The sequence below is a fragment of the Alosa sapidissima genome, chromosome 1 (genome assembly GCF_018492685.1).
Source record: "Alosa sapidissima isolate fAloSap1 chromosome 1, fAloSap1.pri, whole genome shotgun sequence".
Classification (NCBI taxonomy): domain Eukaryota; kingdom Metazoa; phylum Chordata; class Actinopteri; order Clupeiformes; family Clupeidae; genus Alosa; species Alosa sapidissima.
Genome location: NC_055957.1, coordinates 40,010,012 through 40,029,335, shown reverse-complemented (window position 1 = coordinate 40,029,335; position 19,324 = coordinate 40,010,012). Strand labels below are relative to the sequence as shown.

At 42.2% G+C, this 19,324-nt stretch overlaps 1 protein-coding gene across 1 annotated transcript in view; it reads left to right on the top strand.

Annotated features, from left to right (window-relative positions):
- Positions 1-9,060: 9,060 nt before the first annotated feature.
- Positions 9,061-19,324, top strand: part of galntl6 (polypeptide N-acetylgalactosaminyltransferase like 6) — a 159,125-nt gene continuing 148,861 nt past the window's right edge. The window contains exons 1-2 of the mRNA XM_042084156.1: positions 9,061-9,276; positions 9,611-9,882. Of these exons, the coding sequence (XP_041940090.1) occupies positions 9,748-9,882 (135 nt within the window). The 5' untranslated portion in view covers positions 9,061-9,276; positions 9,611-9,747. The remainder of the gene's footprint in view (positions 9,277-9,610; positions 9,883-19,324) is intronic.

Below are 19,324 nucleotides of genomic sequence, written 5' to 3'. Positions count from 1 at the left end.
GGAGACAGAGAGGAAAAGGAGTGTGGGAAAGAGAAAAAAGAGAATGAGAGAGAGGGTGAGAGACAGAGAGAGCGAGAGAGAGAGAGAGCAAGAAAGAGAGAAGCATTTTCCACTCATGCAAGGTGTTGTGGCTGCTGTGACCTATGCTTGCTCCTCCACCGTCTCCCAGTGATGGGCTCGTTATCAAGCTCAGGTTTGGAGGGCTGAGGAGCTGAGGAGAGGTGCTGCCGCCCGCCTCCTTCCCCCACGACTCAGAGCTCCACGGAGAGCTGCAGCCATTACTAATGAAGAGTAATGAGAGCAGCACTCACCCTCACCTAGACTGACGCCTCACTGGGAGGAGAGGAGAAGGAAGAAAGGAGGATGAGGAAGAGGAGGAGAGGAGAGGAGAGGAGAAAGCCCCGTTATGTCTATATGATGAGCCTGGAGCCAGCTAGGACAAAGGACAGTGACACTGCACCTGTTTACAGTGACAAGAAGGTCAGGTAGTCAGTTCACATTTCCATCATGGCAGCACTCAGTGGGATGGCTCTGGCCACAGCCACTCTCTGCTCTTTTATTCTTATATGTCGTTTCACGCACAGGTACACATGAACACACACACACACACACACCCACACACACACACACACACACACATACACACACACACACACACACTCACACACACACACACACACATACACACACACACACACACATGACCCAACACCTCAGTCACACACACATACGCACACATGACCCAACACCTCCAAGTTCACTGCATTTGTGACCAAAAGCTATTCACTACATACTGTATATTTGAAATCCTCACCTAAATCCCCCTCACCTAAGAGTATTTTCTTTCTATCAGGAACATTCCAAAACACAGAGTTACCCCTGCCCTTACCAGGAAGCCCAGGCTTTATTATAGATATAATTTTATTTCACGGATGTGGTCAATGTCAAATATATTCTACCTTAGAGGCTTTTTTTCCTAAAGACGGAAAAAATTGAAATTCAATAGATTTGCCTCAGCCGGAAAAAAAGAGGTTGAATTGAGCAGGTCGAGATGAAAATGCCCAGAAGACTGTCACTCACAGAGAGAGAAACGACACAGTGACTCCTGCGTATTCAAATTCCACTTTCAGTCTCCAAATGAGGGGTCACGACCAGAGGGTTCTCATCCCAAACACTGGTGCGCGCCTCCTCCTGTCTGTCTCACTGGCTGTCCCACACAGACCATCCTCACCTTTTGTCTGAATAATGGAGATCTAAAAATACTCAGTGCAGCCTATTATACATTTATCATATTCAGCCAACACTATGCAGGCCAGCCATCAAAATTATTTATTTATTTATTTTTTACGCTTATTATATTCATTGAACATGGTCACCGGTTAAACATAAGTTTTACATTTTTTTCATGTGTAAAGTGGCACATGAATACGTAAGAGTCCCTGACGGAGCCGCTGTGACGGTGAGGAAGTACTGTGCATCCTCAGTGCGTACTCCAGTGGAGGACACTGGCTGTTTTATGAGAGGAATTTTTCACACAGCATAAAGATGCTTTAAAGCGTTCAACAAGACTAAGTCAACATCTCATTTTCTTTAGTGTGCTCTAAAGCCATCCCCTTGGCAGAGTAGTTTATCACTTTAAAGTTAGAAAGGGAATGCTGTTTTATTCTTCTCGTTTTTGTTGTTTTGTTTTTTTCTTTTTTGCTTGAAGGACTTCTCCATTATTGTTTTGTTTTCGTCATTTTCCCAGATAGCACCAATAACACATAACACTTAAATCTCCTCACGATAAAGAATCACATTAGATCAAGTTTATTGGCATTGGGATATATTTAGATTATTTGCCAAGATGTTGGAGGGGGCAATAGTGATTTAGGAGTTGTGGATTTTCCTCTTTACTGCTGCTTGCTCTGCTCTTCTTTATAGGGCCGTTAAAGTGGTATTGCTGAGCTTTTCCAAAGGACTCCGCATGACCCTTGGCATGACAATTAAACCCATCCCTGTTTCACAGCCTGCTTCTGACCGTCCTGGCCACACAATATCAGGAGCAATAAAAGCAGAGAGAAACACCCCTCTAATAAGGACAAGTGACAGGAAGGGGTCTGTCCGAATATGCTGACATCAGAAGCCCCAGGTAAGCCGCATTCTACATCAAACTGTGATCTAATATATCTGACCACAGTCACTCCAAACCCTGAGTAATATAATCCTCATATCTAATGCAAGGCACCACATGTGAGGCTTACAGCACGTTCTCACTTGGTCAGTCACACAAGAGCAACTTCCCTACTATAGTGAATCTCCTTTCAGTTAAATCTCTTGTGGTTATTTACGGGTGGTGGTGGGGGGGGGTACAGACCTCACATTTAGAACATGAAACCCCATGTGGGGATTTACTTCAGGCAAACCCAGAGGGAAAGATCTCTCTCAACGGAAATACACACACATGGCGTGAAAGAATTTAAAATGCAGCCTTCCCATGCTGTTAAATGATGCAACGCTCAATCCCTCTCTCTATCTCGCTGTCTCCCTATCTCTCTCTTGCTTTCTCTCTCACAGATTCTGAGAGCCTTTGGAAATATCAGCCATAAGGATGTCACCACTGCACAGCAAAACATGTTAGACACTCAGCTGAATCAAGTTGTCTTTTGTGAGTTTCGTGTTATGACTGCGTTTTACAGTAAACAGACAGTGGGTACTGGTAAACAATAAAAGCCTTTTGGCAAGGTGTGTCTGAAGACAGCTTGTGGCATGCACACACTGTAATTGATCAGTTCCTCATTGGAGCACACAGTAAGGCTGCTGTTCCTCTTGGGAGTCTGCATTTTAAGAATGCCTCTCAGCACAGATGGTGAATGTGCCGTAGGTTCATTCAACCACATCCTGAGACCTTACAGCATTAGGATCATCTTGCTGTGTCAGCAGTAGCAGAGCAGGCTAAATTAACAGCAGGTTCTTCAACCTTGATTTCACCACAGCTCTCTCTCTCACCTCTTGCTTTCTACTGGAGCTGTGAGAAAGGTAGCAAAATATACGTCAAAATTCTTTCCTGGATCTGTAGGTAATGGATGGCTTTCCTGTTTTCTGTTATAAGAGAGCAGTAACTCATATCATAGGGCAGTCGTGGCCCACTGGTTAGCACTCTGGACTTGTAACCGGAGGGTTGCCGGTTCGAGCTGAAGTGCCCTTGAGCAAGGCACCTAACCCCTCACTACTGTAGCAGGCAGCTCACTGCGCCGGGATTAGTGTGTGCTTCACCTCACTGTGTGCTGTTTGTGTTTCACTAATTTACCGATTGGGTTAAATGCAGAGACCAAATTTCCCTCACGGGATCAAAAAAGTATTTATACTTATACTTATCAGAGACGGTGATTGGTATTTGTCCCAGCACTCGCCTTGAATCCATGCCTGCTGCTTACTTTGATGGCTGCCACTACAGACGGATGACCTCAGCGCCCCATCCCCCTTTTTTTGGCTGGCGATTTGAGGTTTAAGATCACTGACTGAAGACTGGGTGGGTATGGGGGGTGGGGGGTTCAAAGACAGGGGAGAGAAGCGACTTTGACCGGGGCCCAAAGCGGAGAGTTATTTTCTCCATGCTCTGGAGGGCTGTGCAGTGTCCTCTCTCCCTTATCACAGTGGATGCAGGCTGCTGCAGCATTGATTTGAATGGCAACTGGTGAGGTTTATCCATGGCTTTCATCTCTCCTCGGTCAACCTGTACTCTCGGAGGATTTGCGTAATTATGATTTATGCCGAACAACGTCTGCTGGCTTCATCTCAAAGCTGAAGCGTTTAGACTCACAAGCAATGAAAGGGGGACATTCAACTGTGGATATTAGCATTCCACTGTAGGAATGGTTTGATATTTGATTTGAATTTTTATTTGATTCCACCCTTTCATATTGACAGCATTTACATAACAGACAGACTTACATTACGTGCATTTGAAAACACGGAAAATGTAAGAAAGAGTCTCCTTATGTATAATGTAAATGTATATGTATGCAATACATTTGCCAAGGTACCATTGGTAAGTGTGGGAGTACAGCTGGGACTTATTGGCAGTAAATTGTCGATGTGAAATTTCTCAATGTGGTGTGAACCACGGAACACCGGTGTGTGGAGGACCTGTGTCCAGCTAACAAGCATGAGAGTAAATCCATGTTTCCAGTCAAGAGGGATTAAGAGGAAGAGCCCTATTCTCCCAAGCTCCACTGCAGCACCGTGGAGAACAGGCTGAATCAAAACCCACCTTGGCTATAAGCACTCTCAGTGTGTGTGACCTTAAAATCAGGCTAATGGTGAAGCTGTGAAAATGTGTGTGTGTTTTTTTAAATCATCTGATATACTCCTGTCCCATTTTGACATAATGTATTATTGTAATGTGTGTGTATGTGTGTGTGTGTGTGTATGTGTAACTGATTGTGTACATGTTTTTTATGGGATTATTTTATGGATACCCCCCCCCCCCCCCCCCTTTACCCCTCAATTACTTTAACTGCCGTGATAGGGAATTTTCCTCATAATAAACATAAGCATTTCATTTGGTTATTGACCGCTTCACTGTATTGATTGGTTGCCAGTTCATTCCCCACTGTAATTAATTGTAACCAAGTCAAACAAAGTGAACTAATTAATTGCTGAGTGATACGATGATTCATATACATATACAATAATACAGTTCATGACAGAAACAGCAAATACTGTAATAGAAATACAGTTTAGGCAATCTAATGTGAAAGGTCACAGATGAGACTTCAACACGTGTGTGTGTGTCTGCCTCTGTGTGTGTGTGTGTGTGTGTGTGTGTGTGTGTGTGTGTGTGTGTGTGTGTGTGTGTGTGTGTGTGTGTGTGTGTGTGTGTGTGCGTTTTTACTTTATGCACCACTACTTTTTAATCTGTGGCTACACATGAAAATGTCTGAAATCCATCTGAGGCAGTACACTTCTGTAAACACTTCAAATAAATGTGCTCCCTCAGGCAAACAATTTATGTGGTTCCTTTTCAGATGAATGCCCACTTGTCACATTTCACAATTAGCCCGCGGCATGACATTTAGCTTCGTGGCACTCTAATTAAAACTCCTCATTGTGCCTGTCTATGCCGTCTTCGGTAAACATGGCTGAAGAACATTAGCTGCATTTCAGCTTGACAGTCCATCAGCAGTAGACATCTGAATGCAAGTGACAGCATTGGTTCTGTTATCAGTCCAAGTTCTCGATCGCTGTGAAATGTGAGGAGCTGATGTTGACAGATGACTGGTGTGACCCTGTAAACTGTCGTCTGGCAGACTGTTGTCTCATATGCCCTCAGGGACAGTTCTCTGTATCTTCTTATAAATCACCACACCAACAGTTGATTCCCCTTCACGCATTTGTGGTGAGACTGCCCCCCCCCCCCCCCCCCCACACACACACACACACACAATTTGCTATCATTGTTGAGACAAATGAGACTATTCAAGGTCTCTTTTAGATCTGCTTTGTTGTTGCAGGCCCCTATGATGACTGCCATATCACTTTATAAGGGATAACTGACACAGCTGAAAACCAAAATTCTTAACATTTTATGCAAGAGTTTACAAGTACCTTAATGTAAATTAAAAAAAAAAAACTCCAATAACAGTGCAATTGAAAATCCTTCATTGCTTTCTGCTTGCCTTTAACTTGTTTGGCTCTTCATTAATACTGACTCTCAAAGCTGCCGAGAGTAGCATTTGAAGCAGAAGAATGAGCCGGTGACTCTGATAACCAGGAGATTTGAGTCTGAGGAGATTTCATCATGCTCAGACACGTACCGAATGATCCCTTGAGTGTCTACACGCTGAGGTGAGACCTCACACTGATAACGGGGCTACAATGTAAGGTTCCTCTTAAGTAAGAGAGAGAGAGAGAGAGAGAGAGAGAGAGAGAGAGAGAGAGAGAGAGAGAGAAAAAAACCTTTCATAGACCGAACAAATTACAAAAGGTTTTCTATAACTGATTATGGTAGGCCTATCACCAGGATCAAAACGTATTAATTGCTTCTCTGCTTTTTCAATTGACAGGACACCCTTGAGTGATCAAAAATGTATTGCATGTTCTCACCTTGTAAAGGTAATATATTACTCCCCCCCTACACCCTACTGCGGTTAACCTGTAGTGATGAACTGAATGAGGAATTAGAATGGACACTCTCTCCTGTCCCTTTCAAATATCTTTCAGAGAGGCAAATCTTGGTTAATCTTTGTGATAACGAAGAGTGAAAAAAAGTATTTTGGTGGACTTTATTTTCTTTAAACAAGGTATCTGTATGTTATAGACGTCAGTGAGAGAGGTGAGGAACGCATGTGAGGTGGTTCAGAACGTTGGTCAGGAACGCATGCGAGGTGGTTCAGAATGTCAGTTAGGGACAGTGAGGAATCAGAACCACGGGTAGACAGAAGGCACTCAAGCTTTAACCCTCCGGTTGTGTTTGTTTTATGTTCACTAGTTTTGTGTTCCCGGTCAAAAATGACCGCTGCATTATGACTATTACACGGCTCTTCAGAGTGCTGCAGAATGCTCCATTCACTTGAATGGGCCTTCCCAACGTTCGGTGGTCTGCTAATTCTCATTATTACACGGCTCTTCACAAGGCAAGTAGGCTCTGATGCAGCCTATAGAACACTCTGCTGCGCGTCGTGGTCTGGTTCGCCCTGTCGGGACTTATTTTCCCAATAATGACTGACTATACATTATCCCTTACATAACAGACCGTTGCTAAGTATAACAGACCGCTGTCAAGGAAAATGGGCTTTGTGCTTCTAATTTACGTCTTTCATATTACTGCGCAAGGACTGGAATAAGGTTAAGGTTCCAGTTGGGGCTGGCATAGAATGTGTGAATGTACAGAAGCACAGAAACAGTCCATCTGATCAACAGGTATGATCCTGGACTCAAATTTATACACTGACCATTTTTTCACCTATTCATTTCTAATGGCCAGTCATTTTTGACCGGGAACACAATAGGTGTTCTAAAGTTAAATAAAACACCCAAATTGTTATGAAAATTATCAAAATTTGCTTTGTGTGTTCAGATGCCCTGTGTTAACAAAGCCTCATGATAGTCAGAATAAATTAACAACTTTTTTGAGAGAAAAAGGATTGTCAATCGGACAAATTTGACTGCGAACACAACAGGAGGGTTGTGCTATTGAATGCAGTTGGTAGAGGTCTCTGGGTAGTAGTTCAGCCTAACTCCATACAAAGACATCCATGTCTCAGTGAGATGTATCCCTTATTATCACAGTAATTCTTAAGTTCTAGTTAACTCTTCTGGGACACTTTGATTTACAATAAACCAGTATTTGATATTTGCTTTCTATTTATGTGTGTAGTTAAATCACTGAGCAGATGGTGAGAGAAAGGGTTTACATTTTTCCTTTTTCCATATTGATTTCCAGACACTGTTTACTGTACCTTTTTCACACAGCATAAAATCATGTAACCATGAATGGTAAACAAATGAATGGCGCAATATGTACTGTGTGTCATGCTGCAGAAGACATGTGTCACTGTCTGTGGTGCTGAATTGGTGTAAAGGCTCACAAACACCGTGCTGCTGTCCATGGTGCTGATTTGACTTAGTTGGTTACACGGTCAAACCTAAAGCCTATTTTCATAGGGCACTCTAAAACAGTGAGGAATCTACCGGGTTGTTAAATAACTACTGTTCTTCTATTCAATAGTGGGGCCTAAACAACTGCAGTCAATCTAGAAGCAGTAGTTCACTGTTGTAGATTCTAATACAGCTTTTCTAATACACGCAGGCAAGACTATTCATGTGATTGTTTCATTTAATAAATGTTCTTGTGTTCCCATAGGTTCCATACGACTGTGGATACTGGTATGATGTCAGCTGACCAAAAGTCCATTTACGGCAGGTTTCATAAAGCCTTGATGCATGTTTTGCCGTAGTCCATCTTTTTGAATGGTTGAAGCTTAGAGTGGAGGTCAAGATGTTTCATTTTATTCTTAACTGGTTTTATGGCAAAGCTGTCATTTCAGAAAATGTTGAGAGATTTGTTGTGATTTCCCCCTATCACTTCAACTGAACATAATGGCTCTTTGCTTTTCAGATAAGGATGGAAAACAGGGTCACCACCTTGGATGAGCTGAAGGGGAGGGGTCGCACATCTGTTTTTATTCTGTTTTCATTTACCGTTGTTTCATTTTTTTACAATAGAACAGGAGCTAATTTGAGATTTGAGACTGCGGTCTGTTAATGGAGCACCCTCTATTGGTGACGAAGAAAAAGAAATAAAACGATAAACATGTCAGACCTAAATATACCACTTTCTGCAATAAATTATCCATGTGTACATTTAGAAAGTTTACCAAAGGCCACAGCTGGATTGCGACACATAGGCCTACATGATGCTAAGCTGTAGGCAACTCTTTGCATATTGCGCACTGATAGGCTTCAGAGCTTTACAAACCGGTATAAGATAATAATGTCCCATCAAACAAAAAGGAAAGCATAGAAAAAATCAAAGCAGCGTATCATCATCGTGTTTTAGGTTAAGGATTTTTTTATGCGAAAGAAGTTTATGCAATTGAGCTGAGATGAATCACTAGTCAATCATGCAAAGTTGTGTTCCACTTCCACTTTCCCCCTCTTTCATCCTAACCTTTGTACCTCATCGAAAATATCCGAGTTGATTGTGATCGTTTCTGAAGCAAACAGGAAGAAGAAGATTGAAAGAAGAAGAAAAAAACATCCAGCTTTTGGAGCTCAGCCTGCTATCCATTAGCATAGTATTTTACGTCGCTCTCTCTCGGAATGATCCACGGTAATTTTGACTAATGATTTTAGAATATTAGCTAACTGCGGTGACATGTCGTGGATGTCTTAACACTGACTAAACTATTGTGGGATTCTTTTCCCTTATTGCGCAGTGCGCGTGGTCCATAAGCGCAAGATCTGAATCCCGAAGAAGTGTGAGAGATTCAAGAAAGCCGAAACAGGGAGAGGGAGCGGGAGTGGAAGAGAGAGAGTGTGTGTTCTATATCCCCTATGAGGGAGACATGCAGTTCGCCAAGGTTTTCTCTCAGTCGTTTTTGAGGAGCGCGAGATCAAGACGAATTCCCACACGCATGCGTTGCTGGAGATAAAGCCGTTAAAGATTTTGTTTTAGTATCGCTCCCTAAAATGTCTTTATTTCAGTCGGAAATGGAAGTCGGACTTCAAGCACGCTAGAGGTTCCAAAACAGATGCATCTCTGTTGTTTCAACATGAAAATACACCTCAACAGTGAGTACCTCATCATACATCCAGTTTCATTGTTGTCGTTCATAGAATCGTTATTTGCCAATTCATGTTGTTTCCATTGTATGTCATGCCATGTGGATGTTTTCGCGCTGCTGCTGATTAGCATACTGTAAATTACCATCGTCCTAAAATAATTCGGTTAGTGCTCCTCGTCGTCCGTATGAAGCATGCAATATCAGTCGTGTTTGGTTTGTCGGCGTGTCAGTAAGTATGCGCGTTTGCCTGAATATTGAGGTTAACTGCTGCCAACTCTTCAGGTGTGTAACATGCATTCAACAGTGCGATAACGCGGCTTCTTCTTTTGTTATTTTTGTAGGTTAAAGTTTACCTGCCGTTACAGAGGGAGGTAGAGTAACGTCGTTTTCCCCCTGAGTCATTTCACCTCTACAGTCTTGCCACACACGGACTCCACAGTAGCCTGTATAACATCTGTGTCAGAGGTGATCCCACAAAATGAAGAGACGACAGAAGCGTGTCTTGCAAATGGCTTTCCTTTTTATGGTGGCACTTATATTTTTGCCAAACGTTGGCTTGTGGTCACTGTACAAGGAGAAACACCTGATGAAGTCACACGAAGCAGGAGAGCAGGTAGGCTGTCCACATTCACTTTATTTGTTTATTACAACAGCAATCAGGAAAACTGCACATTACATGTCCTTAGACGTATTAAATGATGTCAAGTCTTACAAGCTGATAAGACAAGATAAGACACAAACTTATTACGGAATAGAAACAGTCAGTTTTCAAGGGTCTGCAAGAGCTGCGCACATAGGGTGCGTGCGTCAGTGTTAAAGAGGCAATCGATAGTTAATCGGACATGTAATATAGGAAATTCTGGGCTCTTATACTACTGTAATACTGCAATGAAGGGGGCAACTAATGAAAAATGATCTGCCACACAATGTGCATGCAGTAGGTAAATAAAGGGGTCAATGTTTTCACTTGTGCTCATACTGTATGTGAGAAACACTTCTTACTTCTGCACCAGTTTCATATCAGTAGGCCACACTTATGACTTAGAGGTCAAGTAGTCATTGTACTAAGGTTGTACAACCTACAATGCTCAATTGCATACAAGGTATGGTAATGAACTTAACTGTAACTGACATAATGGCACATAGGAGACAATAAACTATCAGGTCTTTTTATTTTCCCTATCAGACACTTTCTTGTCTTATTTAACTTATTTATTATGATCTATGCATATATATTTGATGAAATAATCTGTTGTTCATTTAGGATCGGCCATCAATTTGTCTATTAGACTTAAACCCTGAAAGAGGAACTTTGGTGTCACATACAGTTTTTAACCATGTTAAAATATTGTGAGAACTTGAAACCTTGAGAACCTACACAGTATGAAAATTAATAGAATATTGAAATAGCACAAAATGTTTGTTCTTTAAACAGACCATATACCCTGAGACCATGACAATATTGAACTTCAGAGATGGAAATGCATTATATCAGGGTTCAAACTCTCTACATTTTACTGGTACGCAGAATCACAATGCGTGTGACGTTCATGCATTGCTTGTGTGGAACCTAAGAGTGAATCTTTGTCTGTGCACACACCACTGTAGCTCTGCTGTGCTGCGCTTTACTCTTGTGGGTTTATGTAAACGAGTTTTTGCACAGTATTAGTGATAATTTGCAATGACAATTGGCTCATATGTTTGTGGGGATGAGTTTAATTAGAGAAGCCAGTGCATGATCAAGTGTGCTTTTATTGCTTTGATCCATTTCCTCTGGTGGATCTGCATACTCCTCCAAGCAAGCACTAGCAGTGCCACATATGCGCCAGGGATGGGAGTTTGAATTCTTGTTTCTAATGCTATATGTGCCTAAGGTCTACACATGCGTGCACTATGGCTAATGCATCCGCTCCTGTTAGCATGGCAATTATCCACATTATAGTCCGTGTGGCTAAAATAACAGCAATTAGACTTAATACCTACTCCATTTTCCTACCTAGCCTTTTTTCTCTCTTCCCACTACATCACCCCACTTAACATGGTGTTATATCACGCTGTCCTGTGGTCATGTCCAGGTTGTGGTTTGGCATCTCTGCTGCAGTCAGAGACAAGGTTTGTGTTCAGTTTCAGGTTACAGCTGCCGAGATGCATTTGCAGTACTTAGGGATGAATGGCTGGAGTTCATTTATTGGGTCGTGTAATTGCTTCACTCCCATTTGTTTCATCTTGTTTGCATGTGGTTGCCCTTGGCCTGGCCCCTTCCTGCACGGAGCCAGTCACTCCATTACTGCTGAAGCAGCAGCGAGATGCTGCAGTAATGACAGACACACATATCAGGGCGGACCTTACATCAGGGTCCTGTCCTCCTTCATGACCTCCACTTAATTCTCACTCAGCCTCAAAATGTCTCCTGCTGCGGCGAAAGGCCGTCTTTCAAGCGTGACCCGTCCTGTCAGGGTGTTATGGGGTTGACATCAAGAGGGGTCCATTCCACAGGTATAATTTATTCCAAGGACATCTCGGCTCCGTTGTTTTGCTCCCAACATCTCTCAAAGGTCAGCTCCCTTTTTCGAGTCCTTCAGTGAAGAGGCTGATACCATATGCCGCAGAGGGACCATTTGACAGAGATGTTTCCTCCCTCTCCCTTAGCAGCCAGTTCTGTGATCTGGGATGCTGTCCTTTTACCAGTTGACTCATTTTCAGTGCAGACCGAACTGTAAAAGGCAGCTGTCATCTGTGACAAACAAGTTTGATGAGAGTTTACAGCTTAGTGGAGAGTTAACAGGGACGGCGCGGCGCTGATGGCAGAGCAGGCGGCAGCTCCAACGAGATGAGCTAGGACAGGAAACAAACCGCGGGCTGGCAGCAGAGGCTGATCCACAGTGGCAGCGGAAGAATGGGAACAGTCCTGCGGATCAGGCTAAATCCGCATGTCACAAATTTTCTGACTCAGGCGCGCAGAAGTTTCGCAGCCACAGGGACAGAAAAAAAGAGTAAATAAGATCTTCTTGGGCTGGGGCCTTTTGTTATTACAAGAGGGGAAATAACTTGGTGTGATGTTATTGCTGTACTCTTACAGCCCTCCTTACTGAGCTGCCTTCTTTGTCATTCTATTTCTATTAGCAGTGATTGAATCAGTTTTTGTTTCCAGTTGGCTGAGCTTAGATCCTGCTGTGGGTACGTGATATTTCAAATAATACCTAACAAGAGATGTTTTATTTTTGTACCATGGGAGAAGTCCATGTGTATTAGCATATGGACCAATGCTAATCAAACAAATCTTTATCTGTTTCTGTCTTTCTTTCTCTGTTCATCTTGCTTATCTTCATCTTTCACGCATTTATGAAGAGGTGATCTTGAATCAGCCATGATGGGGCCTGGGTCAGTATCTAGATGCAGTGAACAGCACACACACACACACAGACACACACACACACACACACACACACACACACACACACACACACACACACACACACACACTCTGTCCTTTCTCAAAGGAAGAGCGCGACAGAGGCCACCAGCCTGATGGACATCTATTGATGCTCAGAGATAGATAACGGCTGTAGATGGATGGAAAAAATGTCCCAGCCCAGACAAGACAGAATTGATGAGGTAGGGGGCGGCCGAGTGTGACAAAGCGCCCACTCACACACACAATCGGCCGCACCTAGTCTCGCAGTCCGGTTGTCTGTCACAGTGCTGACAGAGGAGGCAGTGTAAATTTGCCCAAGAAGACTGAGGATGACACAACACAAAACCCCTAAACCTTTATATATCCCCTCCAATTGGAGGCTAAACTCCCTGATGCTTAGCCTGGAAGGAGTGGGTGAGAGTTATTGTCGGTTTCCATTTGGCCACAAAGTGACAGGGGGAAAAGAGATGTTGTAATTGCAATTACCCTCAGTGTCATGTTGGAGAGATGCATTATGGTAATGTACATGTCAGGCTGACAATGGGAGAGCAGGGTGAACAGGGTACCAAATTATTTCAGGGGAATTGCAGACAGACCATGGAGAAAAACAGAATTCCACAAAAGCAGCCACGAAATCTATTGTTGGTATGGGGAGTAAAATGGTTCAACTAAACCATTTTCAAAATTGGTCCCATAGTTTCTGTCATAAGGCATGTAGTATTTCTCTTGAAGGCTCAGATTATACTTCAAGGGGGTTATACTTCAATTTTGACCAGTAATAGGTTGTTGAGTATGTAACTGTCAGACAGTGACCATCTGTCTGCTAAAAGAATGACAAAAAATATATTTCTATTTATGCAACATGAATTTTATTTTAAATGCACCCCAGTGTCACCAGGGAAGTCGTTTCTGAAAAAGAATATTTTAAATGAAAGGCAAAAATGTGTTGTTCAGTAATTGTTACCTAGAGCTTATATATGCGCATATCTGGACATAGAAAGATTCTATGCTCTCTGTTGGAGCATAGAATACAAACACACACACACACACACACACACACACACACACACACACACACACACACACTCACAGTCACTCTATCTCTCTTGCACTCTCCTCTTCCCATTTCACTCTGTTGGAACGTAGAATACATCACACACACACACACACACACACACACACACACACACATACACACACAAACCCATGCACACACACACACACACACACACACACACACACACACACACAAACCCATGCACACACACACACACACACACACACACACACACACACACACACACACAAACCCATGCACACACACACACACACACACACACACACACACACACACACACACACACACACACACACACACACACACAAACCCATGCACACACACACACACACACACACACACACACACACACACACACACACAACGAGCTGGTGTCTGGCATCCATGTGCAGTGTTGGGGCTTTTCATCATTACCCAGTTTAATCACTTGTTCATTTCAGGGCCCCGGTCTGTGCACTCTATGACCCATCTGAAGAGAGGCAATTTAAACCTGATTATTCTCGTGTGCCCCTTTGCGTAGACCATAGGAGCGATGTCTCAGGTTGTTCTTGGGGTCTTTGCAGATTTAGAGTAAAAGCATTGGGTATGGAGTGAGGACCATATACCAGAGCACAGTAATATAAAAGCACTTACTCACCAGCTTATGAAACAAAGGAAGATGGGCACCTATTTGAGCTTGTTGCACAGGGCACTTCCATTAAACTAATAGCACTCTCTCATGAGGCTGAAAGCCCCCTCACAGCCACTTATTTCCAATTTCCTTTGGTATTTATCAAGGAAGGTGACACAAACACAATTTTTTCACTCAGTTTTGGGTCAGGTTTTATACAGTGCAGATAGGATGACACATTGTGAATCAATAGCAATAGCTACAAAAAGGTGCAAAACACAAGCTGGGATGCTGACATGTCAAGAGATCATGCCAGTTTTGTTAATGAGATGGAAAAGCTGTAGGACTCATTGTAAACGTACTCACTAGTAAAATGAAATAGCCTGTTTCCTCTCGTGTGATGTTTGGAAATATATGAGATTATTGATGTGATTATAGTTATTTCTGAGTGACTGATTTAGCTGATATATGAAGACAAAGTAAAGACTTTGTAAGCATAGAAGCGGCATAGTAGTGTGAACTGCCAGTTTAGATACACTCCTCCAGTTGGGTGATTGTTATTCAAGGAGAGTGAAGCCTCTCGTGGTTTATGGCTCCTCTCTGCGGACCATGTGCAGATTTACGGCGTTAAAATCCACTGCACAAGGTGATATTTGTCATCGGTGAAACATAACCGCAGTAAAATGAGACAGTCAGTTTTACAATGTGGTCTCATAGAGGCTGTGGGCATGAGGGCAGCATCACGATTGTATGGAGTCATTTTAGCGTCCCCGGTAATAAGCAATCTAAAATCAACTTCTCAAACGGCAGGTAACTGCTTCCATGCTAAGTGACATAAATGACCAGAGTAAGTGGACACACAGAAAACAAAATCTGCAAAAGGAAATGTGCTTCTTATGACATACAAGGAGGTTTATTTGTCACATACATAGAAATACTAACATGCATAGCATGTAGTGAAATTTCGTTTGGCGTTCAGCTTTTTCTGTGCGAGTGTAAAAAAAGAAGGATGAAGAAATATTTTTAATAAATAGCAAGAGAGAGTATAAAGTGCAGTGTGTGTACAGTCCATGTGCAAGTGTGTAAAAAGTGTAAGTGGAGTTTATATAATCTTGTGTGTGTTCAGGATACAGATGGCTTGAGGAAAGAAGCTCCTCAGTCTCTCTGTTCTGGTCTTGTAGCAGCAGACGTTTGCCTGACCTCAGTGTTTTGAAAAGTCCATGGTCAGGATGTGAGGAGTCCTTTATAATACTTTGGGCCCTGGTACGTGCTCTTTTCTTGTAGATCTCCTGCAGGGTAGGGAGAGGTGCTCTGATGGTGCTCTGATTATATGGATATTATATAAGGAACACTAATTTAAATATTTTTTTAAGCACTGTTTGGGAGATGCCTGTAGCGTTGATTGACAGCCATCTCTCTCCCCACAACATATGCTCTGACATTACAGAGCTCTCCACCTCTTTCCCTTTCTCCTCCATTTTACTAGTAGCTCTAAGCTCATATTACCTTTATCAATAGGGGGTGTCAGCAGACATCACTCACAGGATATCTCTGCTATAGGCATCCCAGGACCACGGCCAGCTACCAAGCCAAACATGCTTATTCTCAGTGTAATCCGCTGGGCAAACTAGGCAAATGATGGGCAAACTGTCTCATGCATGAACTTGTTATCGAGCCCTGATTAAAATGATTGGTATACAGTAGCACTAAGTCAGTCAGTGAGCAAAGTGTCTTCTTGTGTATGAACTAGATTTTGTGGTCTGTGGCAGCATTGAGTTGACCCACCGATGGTTGTGCTAAGGATCATGCTTGTGGCATTAAAGTAGCAAATAGACTTTGCCTGGTTATTAAATTAGCTGTAGTAAGACTTAAAGTTCGACTTTGCTCCATCACCAAGTGTATTGGATCACTAAATGGATAATGAATGTGAAATAGCCATATGAGGACGCCTTCTGTTATTAATTTTTTACTCTCTCTCTCTCTCTCTCTTGGAGTGGGATGCTCTTGTTTTCTTTTCAAGGGTCAAAGCAACATGATGTAGCATGTGGTATGCCATACCACACTGGGTTCAATAATTTGCTTTCTGCCTCATTTCTTCGTGCCTAATTGACTAACACTGTGATATTGGCTCCATCTTCCTCAGTGTAATCACATCAGCTTTTGTTTGTCTTCGCCTCATAATTGAATTGAGTTCGATTGGTCTATAGGTGGTTGCATCTCGCACAGTGGGACTCTCCGCCCTACTGTATCTCACCCTTCCCTTCTTCCGCACACCTCAAGATCAATACACATGAGTTTTTAAATCTGGCTGAGGCGTCATTATCACATCTCTGAGCCTGGGGCAGACGTAAGGAGAGAGAGAGGGGGCTAGTGCAACAGCCCTCCATTGGTTGGTCAGTAGGTCTGAGGCTACTGCAGCTGTCCCTCTGTAACACCCGGGCTACAAGGGATCTGAGATTGAAGTGCTTTGTTCACGGAACGTAAAAATAGTTTTAAATAGTTTGGTCTCATTTTTTAGAATTTACGCACCACTATCACGACTGATGGAGCCAGTTGGGAGGTTTTATAACAGTTTGGTTCTATCTGAGTTTCCATCTGACCTTTGAGGGTGAATGTTGACCATTTGAATGCAAATGAATGAGCGGGAATGCTGGAAATTCAAAAGTCGAATAAGGAATGAGTTTGCTAGAGGGGGATATATGTTCTTCTGATTTACATAGGGTGTAATGTGACTAAATGATTGAAGCGAGTTTTATGTGACTTGTTTTGATTTTATTCTGTGTATCCTGTTCACAACTTTCTTGATCAGTAGAGTGTCCATTTTAATACAGCACATGGAAGCATACAGTATTCCTTACTAATCCTTACTATTTCTTTTTAATTCCCTCAAATTTGCAAATGAGTTGGATCGAAACCCAGCTATTAAACAAGGTTTAGTAGACAGAGTTTGACAGACTAAACAGAGTTTGCATGGTCAGTTTTTCTTTTTTTGCTTTGTTTAATTTAACTTGTTAATTTTATATGCTGTACAACATGGTTTCTCATTTAAATGGAGGGTATGCTGTGGCGGTCATTGCCTTCGGGAGAGTGTGGGATCTGCCTCCTCCTGCAGTGGAGCTTAGTGACCTGGCGAGCTGACAACCCTCTCTACAGACTTGGCATTGGAGCACTCTAAGAGGCTGTTGTTCTTAGAAAATTACAAATTGAAGCTTTTGTACAATTTTGTGGAGGCCAGGATTATAATGCATTATGAGACAGCCTCCCTGCATGGAATTGTGTGTGTGTGTGTGTGTGTGTGTGTGGAAGGCAGTTGACAGTAGCAAAATTACTCACAAATACAGTAATTTTCATTACTCATCTCAATATTGTTTTGCATAGACAATTTTATTCTGGCTCCAGATATACACAGTGCAGCACCGTTAGCAAAGCAAACTAGGGAACACAACATGGCAACTCTAACAAAAACATGACAAAATTCACTGTTAGTACCTACCTGCTACCACTTATTTATTAATTGAAGCAAAAGCTGCATCATTGCTGACTTAATGTCTGTAATGCAGCTTGTTGAATATTAATAGCGTTATTGTAAAACCTGCCACCCTGTAATTTTGGCCCAATTTTAGCTTTGATTTAGTCGGACCCAACAAACTTTAGAAACTGGCCAGATTCTCATCTGATTTGTTGTGCCGTTTGAGCATGCTCACAACCTCTAATTTAATGTACTGTTGTGTTCATAAGTTTACATACTCTGTACATACACATGCTAAAGTTGATTAAAAAGAGGAATCAAAAAGTAATCTTTTGTAAATTGATCTTAATGCCTTAACTTAATAAACGAGGAATAATCCAACCTTTAAGGACACCAATTTGGTTTGTGAATGAATAATGTATCGTAAATAAATAAATGTCCTTCCTTAAAATACAGGGGTCATAAGTATACATACCCCTATGTTAAATTCTCATAGAGGCAGGCAGATGTTTATTTTATTTTATTAAGGCCAGTTATTTTATGCATCCTGATAAAGTACCCTTCACCATACCTAGAGATTGGCATGGTTTTATTTCAGTTAGTCTAATAACTGGTTTGATTTGCATTGAGAGATAATCTCATGACCCCAATCGTGAGATATGGTGAAGGGTTTGTGATAATGTGGGGCTATTTTAATTCCAAAGGCCAAGGGAACTTTATCAGGGTGTATCCTTGTATCCTTGTACCAATCCACACTCCAGCTGTGGTGTAATTGTATTGGATTTCTGGCAGAAATGTTTGCCGGCCGTCTGTCAGTGTGAACAAGTGAACAATTTGAGTGTGCAGTGTGAGCACAACAATTGAGAGCGATTGAAACGTGTAGTTTGACTTGCCATGTCGTACACGATTGAGAAAAATCTCCCAGTGTCTGCCTGGATTAAATGAGTCATAGGCCAGAGTACCTCGCTTTTGCTCTCCCTGTGATTATTTACAAAACAAAGGAAGGTAAAACTGAAATATTAACTCTCAGTGATCACTGTGAGTCACATCCTATGTCATATTGGTGTAAATAAACTTGATTGTTAATCTCTTGTTATCTCTCAGTGATGCTGATGGTTAAGAATATATTGAATTCAATTTCCTTTTTGCTTTTACATGTAATGAACTCCTCCTACCATCTTGCTAATTTATTGTACACAGGCTGATGAGAAAAGATGGCATCAGTGCAATTGACTGTGGCTCACCACAAGGGAAGTCCTAATTCTTATTAGGATATTGTGAGTCATTTTAATATGCTATCTATTTAATTAGAACTACTGCAGAACATTTTTATCTTCTAATGAAAGGGCGAAAATAGTGACTGACACATGCACACTTTCAATATGTTGTTCTCAGGGAAAAGAAGTGATTGCCGTCGTCTGTTCCTCTGTCTGTCAGAGTTATTCTCTCTCTCTCTCTCCCTCTCTCTGTCTCTTTACCCTCT